Source organism: Nerophis ophidion, linkage group LG19, assembly GCF_033978795.1.
Source record: "Nerophis ophidion isolate RoL-2023_Sa linkage group LG19, RoL_Noph_v1.0, whole genome shotgun sequence".
Classification (NCBI taxonomy): domain Eukaryota; kingdom Metazoa; phylum Chordata; class Actinopteri; order Syngnathiformes; family Syngnathidae; genus Nerophis; species Nerophis ophidion.
Window position 1 is genome coordinate 47,489,003 of NC_084629.1, and position 14,170 is coordinate 47,503,172.

Sequence of the window (14,170 nt, forward strand, 5' to 3'; positions counted from 1 at the left end):
ACATTTGGCGTGACAACCCCTCTAATGCCTGAAGGACCCCGATGAGGTTGGAAGGACCTTAAAGCAGCCCGCACAGCTGCCTGTTTTAAAAGCATTATAATTGGCTGATTGTCATTGGTGAAAAATAACGGTGAGGAAAAAATATTAGCATTCCAGCATGTTAATCCTTTAAAGCTATTTTTGCTTCGCTAATTTTGCAGCTGTAACTCATATAACTTGGTATTATCACGCCCTCATTGGGGTCCTTCAGGCATTAGAGGGGTTGTCACGCCAAATGTCTTCCGGGGGGAAGGTTTTTGTAAGGGGGAAGAAATTTGGCGTGACAGAGCCTTCAACAGGTCAATAACTCATAACATTGATTTTGATTCATTATTATGTATGTTTGTAAAATGAAAAAAAAAATCCCACTATAATTCTTAGGGATCCAAAAGGGTCCCACTTATAAAAGAGTGAAAAATAAGTCATACCTTTTTTTTTTCACTTTCAATGCTTAAAATTCTTGATCATCTTCAAATCCATACGTCGTTTATACTTTTCAAATATTTTTTCATGTTTTTTGTTTGTTTTATGTCTTTTTTGTCAACAAAAACCTTGGATTTTATTTTCATGGCAAAAACGCAAATTATGTAATAATTCTCCCCCAAAATGTTTTAAGTGGATTTTTTAATGTGAACAATTGGAGCCTTCAACAGGTCAATACTCATAACAACATTGATTTTGATTCATTATTATGTATGTTTGTAAAATAAAAATAAAAAATCCCACTGAAATTCTTAGGGATCCAAAAGTCTCCCAAAGAGTACAAAATAAGTCATACATTTTTTTTTAACGTTCAATGCTTAAACTTCTAGATCAACTTCAGATCTATACATCGATTATACGTTTTTAATATTTTTTCATGTTTTTTTTGTTTGTTTTATGTCTTTTGTTAACAAAAACCTTGATTTGTTTGTATGTCAACACACAAATTATGTGGAATTTTTAATGTGAAGTAATTGGAGCTTTCAAGTTGGGAGAGTGGCCGTGCCAGCAATCTGAGGGTTCCTGGTTCAATCCCCATCTTCCACCGTCCTAGTCACGTCCGTTGTGTCTTTGAGCAAGACACTTCACCCTTGCTCCTGATGGCCCCTGGTTAGCGCCTTGCATGGCAGCTCCCGCCATCAGTGTGTGAATGGGTGGATGTGGAAATAATGTCAAAGCGCTTTGGGCTCCTTAAAAAGTGGTAGACAAGCGCTATACAAGTACAACCATTTAGCATTTTACCTTTAATTGTCAAGTGTCAGAACTTTGCATTATTACCTATAACATCTGCAAAAGCATAAAGGTGGAAATGTTAAAGGCCTACTGAAAGCCACTACTAGCGACCACAAAGTCTGATAGTTTATATATCAATGATGAAATATTAACATTGCAACACATGCCAATACGGCCGCTTTAGTTTACTACATTGCAATTTTAAATTTTGGGCGAATTATCTTGCTGAAAAAGTCGCGGTATGATGAGGCGTGCGCGTGACGTTGTGGATTGTAGCGAACTTTTAGATCCAGCACCGATATCAGCTATAAGTCGTCTGCTTTAAACGCATAATTACACACTGTTCTGGACATCTGTGTTGCTGAATCTTTTGCAATTTGTTCAATTAATAATGGAGACGTCAAAGAAGAAAGATGTAGGTGGGAAGCGGTGTATTGCGGCTGCATTTAGCAACACAAACACAGCCGGTGTTTCCTTGTTTACATTCCAGAAAGATGACGGTGAAGCTTTACTATGGAACAGAGCAGTCAAGCAAACATGGTTCCCTACCACATTTCAACTGGCAGGTTTCGGTGAGAAAATTGTGGTATTAAGTTGGCTCTTACCGTAGATATGAGCGGAGAGCTTGCCTCGTTCCTCCTGCAGCTGCGGACTCTCTTGCCTCCACCCACCGGCCGCCCCCGACCGTCAGATGCTTACACCGTGGAGGAAGGGAAAAAATTAAAAATCTCAGCCCGGCTGCCTTCGCCTCGTAGAAAAAAACGTGGCTTCCCTCGGAGACACTGGCGGTCACCACACCCTTGGCCACACCCCTCCGACTTTCAGGTTCTACAGCAGGGGTCGGGAACCCTTTTGGCTGAGAGAGCCATGGAAACCAAATATTTTAAAATGTATTTCCGTGACAGCCATATAATTTTTTTTTTTAACACTGAATACAACTAAATGTGTGCATTTGTATGTAAAACCAACATCAGGGTATAACACATCTGTTATTCTTTTCAATAACATTTTTATTCTGAAGCTAACTTATAATAAATAATATACTTCTTACCATTCTTGACTTCTTGAACAGGTGAGGTAGTAAACGGATGGATAGATAAAAATGCATGAGAATGTTTCATATTTTGAATGTTATTTTTAACACTGATTACCAGCGAAATTATTCATAATTATCGTGTTAAGCAATGTTAGCTAAGATTAATCTGAGAGCCAGATGCAGTCATCAAAAGAGCCACATCTGGCTCTAGAGCCATAGGTTCCCTACCCCTGTTCTACAGGTATGACCGTATAATCTCACTAAAACGCTAGTAACACAAGCAGATAAGGGATTTTCCAGAATTATCATAGTAAATGTGTCTAATAACATCTGAATTGTTCCCACTGCCCTCGTCTTTTTTTTTTCTTCTAGTCCTTCACTCTCACTTTCCTCATCCACGAATCTTTCATCCTCGCTCAAATTAATGGGGAAATCATCGCTTTCTCGGTCCGAATCGCTCTCGCTGCTGGTGGCCATGATTTTAGACAATGTTCAGATGTGAGGAGCTCCACAACCCGTGACGTCACGCGCACATCGTCTGCTACTTCCGGTACAGGCAAGGCTTTTTTATTAGCGACCAAAAGTTGCGAACTTTATCGTGGATGTTCTCTACTAAATCCTTTCAGCAAAAATATGGCAATATCGCGAAATGATGAAGTATGACACATAGAATGGACCTGCTGTCCCCGTTTAAATAAGAACATCTCATTTCTGTAGGCCTTTAATTGTCAAGTGTCAGAACTTTGCATTATTACCTATAACATTTGCAAAAGCATAAAGGCGGACATGTTAACACAAGACATGAACAAACTATCAGTAAGTGCTGAGACATGGAGATAGGCTAAGATGATATACTATGCTTCTTCCTTCTCCTCTTCAGAAATGTTGGGTTGTGAGCGTGGAAACGTGATGAACTTCAATGAAACTGTTAACCCAGCATGTTCCAACACCACTAAGCCATTATTGCCATGAGGGCTTTTAGCAGTTAGTATGATTAGAGACACGTGTCGGAAGCCTCTTTCTGCTTCAGGTATCAAGTGTCTGACATTGGAGCCATTAAGCAGAAATTGCACAAACCGAGCATATTAGTCCTCCTGGTGCTAAAGCCACCACTTGCCTGCAGGCTCTGTATCAACCATGCAGGTTGTTCTGCTGCATGGCCTCTTTAAAGCTCCACATACCACATCTCTTCCATCAGAGGTGGTGCATGAATGCATCATTAATAACCCAGTGGGGAAAAACACCATTTATGAAGAGTTTAATATTTAACAGGTGGGTATTGTGTAAAATGTTTGTTGTGGAACTTTGTAGGTCTCATTACTTCAAGTATTATGCTGAGTACAGTAAATATGTTTTCAATGCAGATGAATGGTTATTGTTGTTATTAATGTATTTACCATCTTCTTTTTTTTTTTAGGCGGACCAGTTTTCAGACTTCCACATCCGCTCAGTGCTTTGTGTTCCTATATGGAACAGCAATCACCAAATTATTGGTAAGTTCACCAAGTCAATTCAGTGTTGTTATGGGGACTAGGGCTGGGCGATATATCGATATACTCGATGTATCGCGGCTTTGTCTCGGTGCGATATAGAAAAGGACTATATGGTGATATTGGAGTATACCTTCTCACGCAGTTGCTTTTAGCAGCGGGCATTACACTACAGTAGTGGTGTCAAACTCAAATACAGAGTGGGCCAACATTTAAAACCGAACAAAGCCGCGGGCCAGGGTCGAACAAATTAACCCTTTAATAAGGACCCAAACAAGTTTTGCATTGAATATTGACCAATATGGGCGGCATAGCTCGGTTGGTAGAGCGGCCGTGCCAGCAACTTCAGGGTTGCAGGTTCAATTCCGCTTCCGCCATCCTAGTCACTGCCGTTGTGTCCTTGGGCAAGACACTTTACCCACCTGGTCCCAGTGGCACCCACACTGCTTTAAATGTAACTTAGATATTGGGTGTCACTATGTAAAGTGCTTTGAGTCACTAGAGAAAAGCGCTATATAAATATAATTCACTTCACTTCACCAAGCAAGGCTTATATAACTTTATAGTGACATGTAAAATCCAGTTTCAAATAATAATAATTAAAAAATATCAATAGCATATTAAATAAAAACACAAATGTAATGCCTTTTTTCGGCGGCGGGTTTGAGTTGGGGCGGGGTTTGGTGGTAGCGGGGGTGTATATTGTAGCGTCCCGCAAGAGTGAGTGATGCAAGGGGTTCTGGGTATTTGTCCGGTTGTGTTACGGTGCGGATGTTCCCTCGAAATGTGTTTGTCATTCTTGTTTGCTGTGGGTTCACAGTGTGGCGCATATTTGTAACAGTGTTAACCTTGTTATACGGCCACCCTCAGTGTGACCTGTATGGCTGTTGACCAAGTATGCCTTGCATACACTTGTGTGTGTGTGTGTATGAGCTGCATATATTATGTGAGTGGGCTGGGACGCTGTTTTTATGGAAGAAAAGTGGACGTGGCAACATGTAGAGAACGCCAAAAGCAGTGCTTTTACGTCCCGCCCCAAATATTATTGTTAGGGTGGAAATCGGGAGAAATTCTGGAGGGGCACTGAACCTCGGGGGTCTCCCGGGAAAATTGGGAGTGTTGACGAGTATGAGTATTAGCGGTGAATGTGGTGTTACAGCGGCGGGCCAGCTCTATTGTTAATTTGATATTGCCTCAAGGGCCAAATGAAATTACACGGGGCCAGAGTTTGACAGGCTCCTCCCACTCTTTCTTGTCTCTCCTTCTCACAGACAGTAAGCGCACCTTCTTACACACGTCACATACTGTCACCTCATACGTCACATACGTATACGCCCTCACGGAGCAGAGAGGTAGCAGCATGGGTAACGTTAGCTGTGTTGCGAGTGGTAATACGAGAGAGAAAAGGTGCCAATCTGGAAATATATAAAGGAAGAAGTAATTCCCAAGAAAAACAGCAGGGGGTCAATTTTCTGGCGGTGGTTTGGCTTCAAGTGGGAAGATGTCGACCAGACAACTGTAATTTGTCAAGTGTGGGGCTAAAGGGTTGCTACAACAAGTAGCATTACTGCTAATATGTAGCATCATTTGAAAAGTCACCCACTAGAAAATGAAGAGTGCTTACTCCGCATTTCAACATCTCCATTCGGTGCCACACCAACAAAATGCAGAGGCAACCATTTCCACGTTAACACCGTATAAAAAAAAAAATAGTGAACAGAAGAGGTAACGTCCGCAGTAACCAACAAAAATAGCGATTTGATTTCCTATTAAGCAGCTCATTTTTATTTGACAGTTATTGAAATATCTTGTGTGACATCATGCACAAAAGTGCACTTTATTTGTTTTAAACTATTGTAGTGGTGTTCTGTACAAAATGTGCACTTTAATTTAGTGTTGTTTTGATATGTCATCTTAGTGACATCATGCACAAAAGTGCACTAATAACTTCTTTTAAAATGTCTCTGACAATCTTGAAAGTAGCATATATTAATGCAGTATGAATGTTTTAATGTAGACACTTACTATCATCATAGTGCTGTGATTATACGTATCAAGTGTTCATTCGAGGCTAAGGGAAAATATCGAGATAATAATCATGTATCGTGATATGGCTTAAAATATCGAGATATTAAAAAAGGCCAGATCGCTCAGCCCTAATTGGGACTGTCTGTTTATAGTAGACTATTGACAAAATAAATAAACACATTGTTAATATCATATTCATTTCTATAGATGTTTTCATTCATAAAGGTCATTGCATCCACAGGGCATTCAATCGATCGCAACTGGACTGTTTGGTTCTTCATCAATCCATGCTCATAGACTTAAATTGGTCAGTTAGATTGATTGATTGAGAGTTTTATTAGTAGATTGCACAGTACAGTACATATTCCGTACGATTGACCACTAAATGGTAACACCCCAATAAGTTTTTCAACTTGTTTAAGTCGGGGTCCACGTTAATCAATTCATGGTACAAATTAGGGGTGTGGGAAAAAATCAATCCGAATACGAATCGAATCGTTTACGTTGTGCAATTCAGAATTGATTCTCATTTTTAAAAAATCGATATGTATTTTTTTTTTTTAATCAATCCAACAAAACAATACACAGCAATACCATAACAATGCAATCCAATTCCAAAACCAAACCTGAGCCAGCAACACTCAGAACTGCAATAAACAGAGCAATTGAGAGGAGACACAAACACCACACAGAACAAAACAAAAGTAGTGAAACAAAAATGAATATTATCAACAACAGTATCAATATTAGTTATCATTTCAGCATAGCAGTGATTAAAAATCCCTCATTGACATTATCATTAGACATTTATAAAAATAAAACAAAAGAACAATAGTGTCACAGTGGCTTACACTTGCATGGCATCTCATAAGCTGGACAACACACTGTGTCCAATGTTTTCACAAAGATAAAATAAGTCATTTTTGGTTCGTTTAATAGTTAAAACAAATTTACATTATTGCAATCAGTTGATAAAAAATTGTCCTTTACAATTATAAAAGCTTTTTTTAAAAAGAAATCCACTACTCTGCAAGCATGTCAGCAGACTGGGGTAGATCCTGCTGAAATCTATGTATTGAATGAATACAGAATTGTTTTGAATCGGAAAAATATCGTTTTTGAATCGGGAATCGAAAAAATCGATATATTATCGAATCGTGGGACAGCCAAAGATTCACAGCCCTAGTACAAATATATACTATCAGCATAATACAGTCATCACACAAGTTAATCATCAGAGTATATACATTGAATTATTCACATTTTTTACGATTCGGGGGGTGGGATGAGGAGGGTTTAGGTTTGGTTGATATCAGCACTTCAGTCATCAACAATAATATAATCTGAGAAATGGACATTGTAACAGTGTAAGTGTGATTTAGTAGGATATGTACAGTGAACATAGTGGGCTCAGAAAGCATAAGAACAAGTATATACATTATAAGAACAAGTATATACATTAGATCATCCGGGGAGGTGGGACATGGAGGGGTGAGGGTGTTAGTCTAGGGTTGTAGTTGCCTGGAAGTGTTCTTTTAGTGCGTTTTCGAAGGAGGATAGAGATGCACTTACTTTTATACCTGTTGGGAGTGCATTCCACATTGATGTGGCATAGAAGGAGAATGAGTTAAGACTTTTGTTGGATCGGAATCTGTGTTTAACGTGGTTTGTGGAGCTCCCCCTGGTGTTGTGGTTATGGCGGTCATTTACGTTAAGGAAGTAGTTTGACATGTACTTCGGTATCAGGGAGCTGTAGCGGATTTTATAGATTGGGCTCAGTGCAAGTTGTTTTACTCTGTCCTCCACCCAGATCTAGTCTTAGTCTTAGATTTGAACAAGATGAGAGGCAAAACTTCTTCTAAGACAAACCAAATAGTCCAGTTGTGATCCATTGAATGCGCTAAGAATCATAGTCATTGTATTTGTAATGGTCCGTGGCTCATGTACATGTATTCTTTATAGATGCTGTGGTAGAGACAACAAGTAAGTAAAAAGCGTGCATTTGGAAATACAAATGAACTGTCCTCTGTTGCCCCTTTTTGTGTTTTGTTTACGACACAAGCTAGACAGAGTTGCTCGTGAGAAGTGGGTGTTGAACAAAAAGATACATTGATTTAATTCTAGAGTCCAAAAGTTTTTCTGGTCCAATAAGACCGGAAAAAGTGGCTGGATTTGTAGCTGGTTGCTTTTCTGAAACAGGCAGTTTCGAGGTGTCAGAAGGTCATTAAGTTGGCAATGTCTATCCCTCCTGCTACGTCTTCTTATTCTCTGCCACACGAGCAATTCATATAAGGTTTGTTGGCAGCACGGTGGAAAGGGGTTAATACATGTGCCTCACAATACAAAGGTCCTTCCTGAGTAGTCCTGAGTTCAATCCCAGGCTCGGGATCTTTCTGTTTGGAGTTTGCATGTTCTCCCCGTGACTGCGTGGGTTCCCTCCGGGTACTCCGGCTTCCTCCCACCTCCAAAGACATGCACCTGGGGATAGGTTGATTGGCAACACTAAATGGTCCCTAGTGTGTAATTGTTGTCTGTCTATCTGTGTTGGCCCTGTGATGAGGTGGCGACTTGTCCAGGGTGTACCCCACCTTCCGCCCGAATGCAGCTGAGATAGGCTCCAGCATCCCCAGTGACCCCGACAGGGACACGCAGTAGAAAATGGATGGATGGAAAGAAGTTGAAATACAGTGCTATCCACTGTATGGAGTTGGAACAACAATCTAAAATGTGCTAATAGTACCAAATTGGTTCTTGGAACATTTTGCCCGTGCTTAAATGGTGCCCGAATTGGTACTTAATAAATAAATAAAAATGCTATTTCGAAAAAATAAGAAATAAAATCCACAACAAATTGTTATAATTATTAAAAAAACACAGAAAATACATAATGTACAAAACCTGTTTCCATTTGAGTTGGGAAATTGTGTTAGAGGTGCTGTAAATAAAAACAGAATACAATGATTTGCAAATCCTTTTCAATCCATATTCAATTTCAACCACAGAACACTTTTCCACTTTGCATCAGTCCATCTTAGATGATCTCGGGCCCAGAGAAGCCGGTGGCGTTTCTGGATGTTGTTGATAAATGGCTTTCGCTTTGCATGGTAGAGCTTTAACTTGTACTTACAGATGTAGCGACCAACTGTATTTAGTGACAGTGTTTTTTTTTTTAAGTGTTCCTGAGCCCATGTGGTGATATCCTTTAGAGATTGATGTGGGTTTTTGATACAGTGCCGTCTGAGGGATGGAAGGTCACGGTCATTCAATGTTGGTTTCCGGCCATGCCGCTTACGTGGAGTGATTTCTCCAGATTCTCTGAACCTTTTGATGATATTATGGAGCGTAGATGTTGAAATCCCTAAATTTCTTGCAATGTCACTTTGAGAAAGGTTGTTCTTAAACTGTTTGACTATTTGCTCACACAGTTGTGGACAAAGGGGTGTACCTCGCCCCATCCTTTCTTGTGAAAGACTGAGCATTTTTTGGGAAGCTGTTTTTATATCCAATCATGGCACCCACCTGTTCCCAATTAGCCTGCACACCTGTGGGATGTTCCAAATAAGTGTTTGATGAGCATTCCTCAACTTTATCAGTATTTATTGCCACCTTTCCTAACTTCTTTGTCACGTGTTGCTAGCATCAAACTCTAAAGTTAATGATTATTTGCAAAAAAATAAAAAATATATCAGTTTGAACATGAAATATGTTGTCTTTGTAGCATATTCAACTGAATATGGGTTGAAAAGGATTTGCAAATCATTGTATTCTGTTTATATTTACATTTAACACAATTTCCCAACTCATATGGAAACGGGGTTTGTATAAAAAATAATGAAAGATAATTTTAATGTAACTTCATTGGTGCATAATGAGGATTTCTTGTCATTGTTTTTGTTGTTGTTGTCGTGGCGACGGGCTAGCTCTGTGGCTCTATTGGTTTTTTGAGGGATGCTGTTTCTGCGTATTAAGGTCGGAAATAAAGTTTAAAAAGAGTGTCAGACTCTGTGCTTCTGTTGGGATGCTACATTACTCAGACGTTACTTGCACAACATCATTGCCAAGCATTTCTGGCACGTGGCTGAGTCTGCATTCATTGATCACCAATATCATGTAGATCAGGGGTCGGGAACCTTTTTGGCTGAGAGAGCCATGAAAGCCAAATATTTCAAAATGTATTTCCGTGAGAGCCATATCATATTATTTAACACTGAATACAACTAAATGTGTGCATTTTTAAGTGAGACCAACATTTTTTGAGTATAATAAGTCTCTTATTCTTTTTAATAACATTGTTATTCTGAAGTTATCCAATAATAAATCAAATGTCATGTCTGTTGATCATGTTTTTGTTTGGCCATGTGCTGTTTGTCTTTTGGACTCTTTAAGTTCCTGTTTTTTTCCACTCCCTTGTCTGGTTTCCTTGGTTACTCATTTTGTCCACCTGTCTCTGGTGGACAAAATGCCCGCTCACCTGCTTCCCGAGCACTAATCAGAGGCAGTATTTAAGCTTGTCTTTGCCAGTCAGTCGCCCTGGCGTCAATGTGATATTTTCTTGCTCTGTGCTGACTTGTTTCATGCCTTGCCATAGTTTTGTGCTTCATGCCATGCCAAGTAAGTTTTGTTTGATTTATGTTCATAGTCTGTTTATGCGTTAGCTTTCTTCCTTAGCCCAAGTTGTGCCTCCGCTGTGAGCGATTTTTGTTTTTAGTTTAAATTAAATCATGTTTTTACCTAAATGCCATGTCCCGAGTAGTCCGTCTGCCTTCCTGGGAGAACGACCCTGCAGCAACTTGCGACCTCCCCCATTGTGACATAAAATACTTCTTACCATTAATGCGACTTCTTGAACAGGTGCGGTAGAAAACGGATGGATGGATTTAAATGCATGAGAAGGTTTTATATTTTGCACGTTATTTTTAGCACTGTGATTACCAGCGAAATTATTCATAATTATCGTGTTAAGCAATGTCAGCTAAGATTGATCTGAGAGCCAGATGTAGTCATCAAAAGAGCCACATCTGGCTCTAGAGCCATAGGTTCCCTACCCCTGTTCTAGATACTTCTTTTTTCAGTGTGTTTACTACCGTTAACGTTGGCACCTGTGACATTATGGAATTAAAGTCAAAGAGTATTAATTGTTCAAGAAAACCACATCTGAGTAGAGAATTCATTGATCCTCTCCTTGTGTGGCTGCTGGATCTTTCTGTGGGGTCAGAGATAGCAGCTCTTTCCACTTAGATCTCACTCATGAAATCCTTAGTTCCATTGAGTGGAAAGTGACCGGCATATTTGTTGGAGATGGCTCGTTGAGATGTGTGTTTATGGCTGTGTGTGTGCTGGCATTTCTTTTGCACAGGAGTTAATGTACGGTAATTGTTATTGACAGAAACAGAAAAAAAAAAGAACAGAAAAAAAAAAGAACAGAAAGAATAAGTGGAAACAAATGTGCAGCGCGTGGGTGGCACCTAAGGACTTGAAGTGAAAAAAACATAATACAAACAAAGCAACGGAAGATGAAATTCTCGAGTCAAGGACACATTCGATTCAGAAATTAATCTTCTCGTGTCGTCTGCCATAAAGACTTCTAATTCAAAATGAAATCTCAATAAATACAGCTGTGAATGCTGGGGTTGAACCTTAGACCATGCAGGCCGTTTATTGCAGCTTGGAAGTGGGCTGAAAAGTAGCTGTTAATAACCCCTTAAAACAGGGGTAGGGAACCTGTGGCTCCAGAGCCAGATGTGGCTCTTTTGATGACTGCATCTGGCTCTCTGATAAATCTTAGCTGACATTGCTTAACACGATAAGTAATGAATAATTCCACTGGTAATCACGATGTTAAAAATAACGTTCAAAATATAAAACATTGTCATGTGTTTTAATCCATCCATCCGTTTTCTACCGCACCTGTTCAAGAAATAACAATGTTATTAAAAATAATTACAGACTTATTACTCTCTAAAAATGTTGGTTTACTTAAAAAATGCACGCATATAGTTTTATTCAGTATTAAAAAGACTCCCCTTCCCCTCCGGCAGGAGACTACGGTCCCTCCAGACCCAGACCCAGACCTCCCACCACCTGAACAGTGTTCTCCCCTCGGCCATCAGACACATGAACAATAACAAGATCTGATAGCTCAGTTACAGCTCATGCTATTTTATTCTGTGTTGTGTTCTATGTTGCAAGATTGCACCAAGAACAATTCCTAGTTTGTGAACCCGTTCTCAAACAATGGCAATAAAAAATATTCTGATGATATGGCTCTCATGAAAATACATTTTCAAATATTTGGCTTTCATGGTTCTCTCAGCCAAAAAGGTTCCCGACCCCTGCCTTAATGTCTTCAAGCATTCAATAGTACTCTGATTCTGAACATTTCCAAATGTTGATCTTTTAGGCTTGAGACAATGGTTAGGCTTTAAAAAGTGTATTTAAGATTATGTTGGTATCTTATATTGGTACGCCCCTTTTTTTTTAATACAAAAATAGTACCCCATGTTTTTATATGCCATCTTGGTTTCAACGTTTCCGCGGAATCAAGTACCCAAAAAATAAACCCAAGCCTGCCTTTTTTTTTTTTAATTGGGTATGGCTATAAAATTAATTCACTATGAGCCCAAAGAAAGTTGTGAATACTATTAAGTAAAAAACCACCTCATGGAATGCAGAGAACCAAGGTGTGGTCCGCATGGCCCTCCCTTACAGTCCTCATGATCAGCTTATTGTCGTTATCTTCAGCAAGTCTTTAATGAACGTAAAAGTCTATCCTTCCATCCATCTTCTTCAGCTCATCCAAGGTCGGGTCGCGGGGCCAGCAGCCTAAGCAGGGAATCCCAAACTTTCCTCTCCCCAGCCACTTCGTCCAGCTCTTCCAAGGGGATCACGAGGCGTTCCCAGGCCAGCCAGGAGACATAGTCTTCCCAACGTGTCCTGGGTCTTCCCCGTGGCCTCCTACAGGTTGGACGTGCCCTAAACACCTCCCTAGGGAGGCGTTGGGGTGGCATCCTGACCAGATGCCCGAACCACCTCATCTGGCTCCTCTCCATGTGGAGCAGCGGCTTTACTTTGAGTTCCTCCCGGATGGCAGAGCTTCTCACCCTATCTCTAAAGGAGGGACCCGCGGAGAAAACTCACTACAGCCGTGATCTTGTCCTTTCGGTCATGACCCAAAGCTCATGACCATAGGTAAGGATGAGAACATAGATCGACCGGTATTTTGAGAGTTTTGCATTCCGGCTCAGCTCCTTCTTCACCACAACGGATCGATACAGCGTTCGCATTACTGAAGACGCCGCACCGATCCGCCTGTCGATCTCACCATCCACTCTTCCCTCACTCGTGAACAAGACTCCTAGGTACTTGAACTCCTCCACTTAGGGTAGGGTCTCCTCCCCAACCCGGAGATGGCACTCCAGGCTTTTCCGGGCGAGAACCATGGATTCGGACTTGGAGGTGCAGATTCTCATCCCAGTCGTTTCACACTCAGCTGCGAACCGATCCAGTGAGAGCTGAAGATCCCGGCCAGATGAAGCCATCAGGACTACATCATCTACAAAAAGCAGAGACCTAATCCTGCAGCCACCAAACCGGAACCCCTCAACGCCTTGACTGCGCCTAGAAATTCTGTCCATAAAAGTTATGAACAGAATCGGTGACAAAGGACAGCCTTGGCGGAGTCCAACCCTCACTGGAAATGTGTCCGACTTACTGCCGGCAATGCGGACCAAGCTCTGACACTGATCATACAGGGAGTGGACCGCCACAATAAGACAGTCCGATACCCCATACTCTCTGTGCACTCCCCACAGGACTTCCTGAGGGACACGGTCCAATGCCTTCTCCAAGTCCACAAAACACCTGTAGACTGGTTGGACAAACTCCCATGCACCCTCAAGAACCCTGCCCAGAGTATAAAGCTGGTCCACAGTTCCACAACTAGGACGAAATCCACACTGTTCCTCCTGAATCCAAGATTCGACTATCCAGCGTAGCCTCCTCTCCAGTACACCTGAATAAACCTTACCGGGAAGGCTGAGGAGTGTGATCCACCATAGTTGGAACACACCCTCCGGTTTCCCTTTCTTAAAGTGAAGGGGAACGTACAAGTGATTTGGATTTCTATTTATCCATTTAATTTGGCATTTATATGTGTTTTACATTGATTTTTGCCTTTAAAAATATAAATGATCTGTAAAACGTGTTTTTGTGTTGTTGGGAACATATTAATTGGATTTATTTTGTTATGAAAACAGTACTTTTTGTTTTTTGTCTGACTTTTTAAAAGTATTACTAACAAAAACCAAAGTACCACTGTGTTAGTTTTTTTGCTGCAAAACAGTGGCACATTTCTGTTGGTCCA

The 14,170-nt window shown here is 40.6% G+C and overlaps 1 protein-coding gene across 12 annotated transcripts in view; it reads left to right on the forward strand.

Annotated features, from left to right (window-relative positions):
* pde11a (phosphodiesterase 11a) overlaps positions 1–14,170 on the forward strand; it is a 154,103-nt gene that overhangs the window by 48,321 nt on the left and 91,612 nt on the right. For all 12 annotated transcript variants that reach the window (XM_061880172.1, XM_061880173.1, XM_061880174.1 and 9 more), the window contains one exon: positions 3,708–3,783. In XM_061880172.1, coding sequence (XP_061736156.1) covers positions 3,708–3,783 — 76 coding nt within the window. The remainder of the gene's footprint in view (positions 1–3,707; positions 3,784–14,170) is intronic.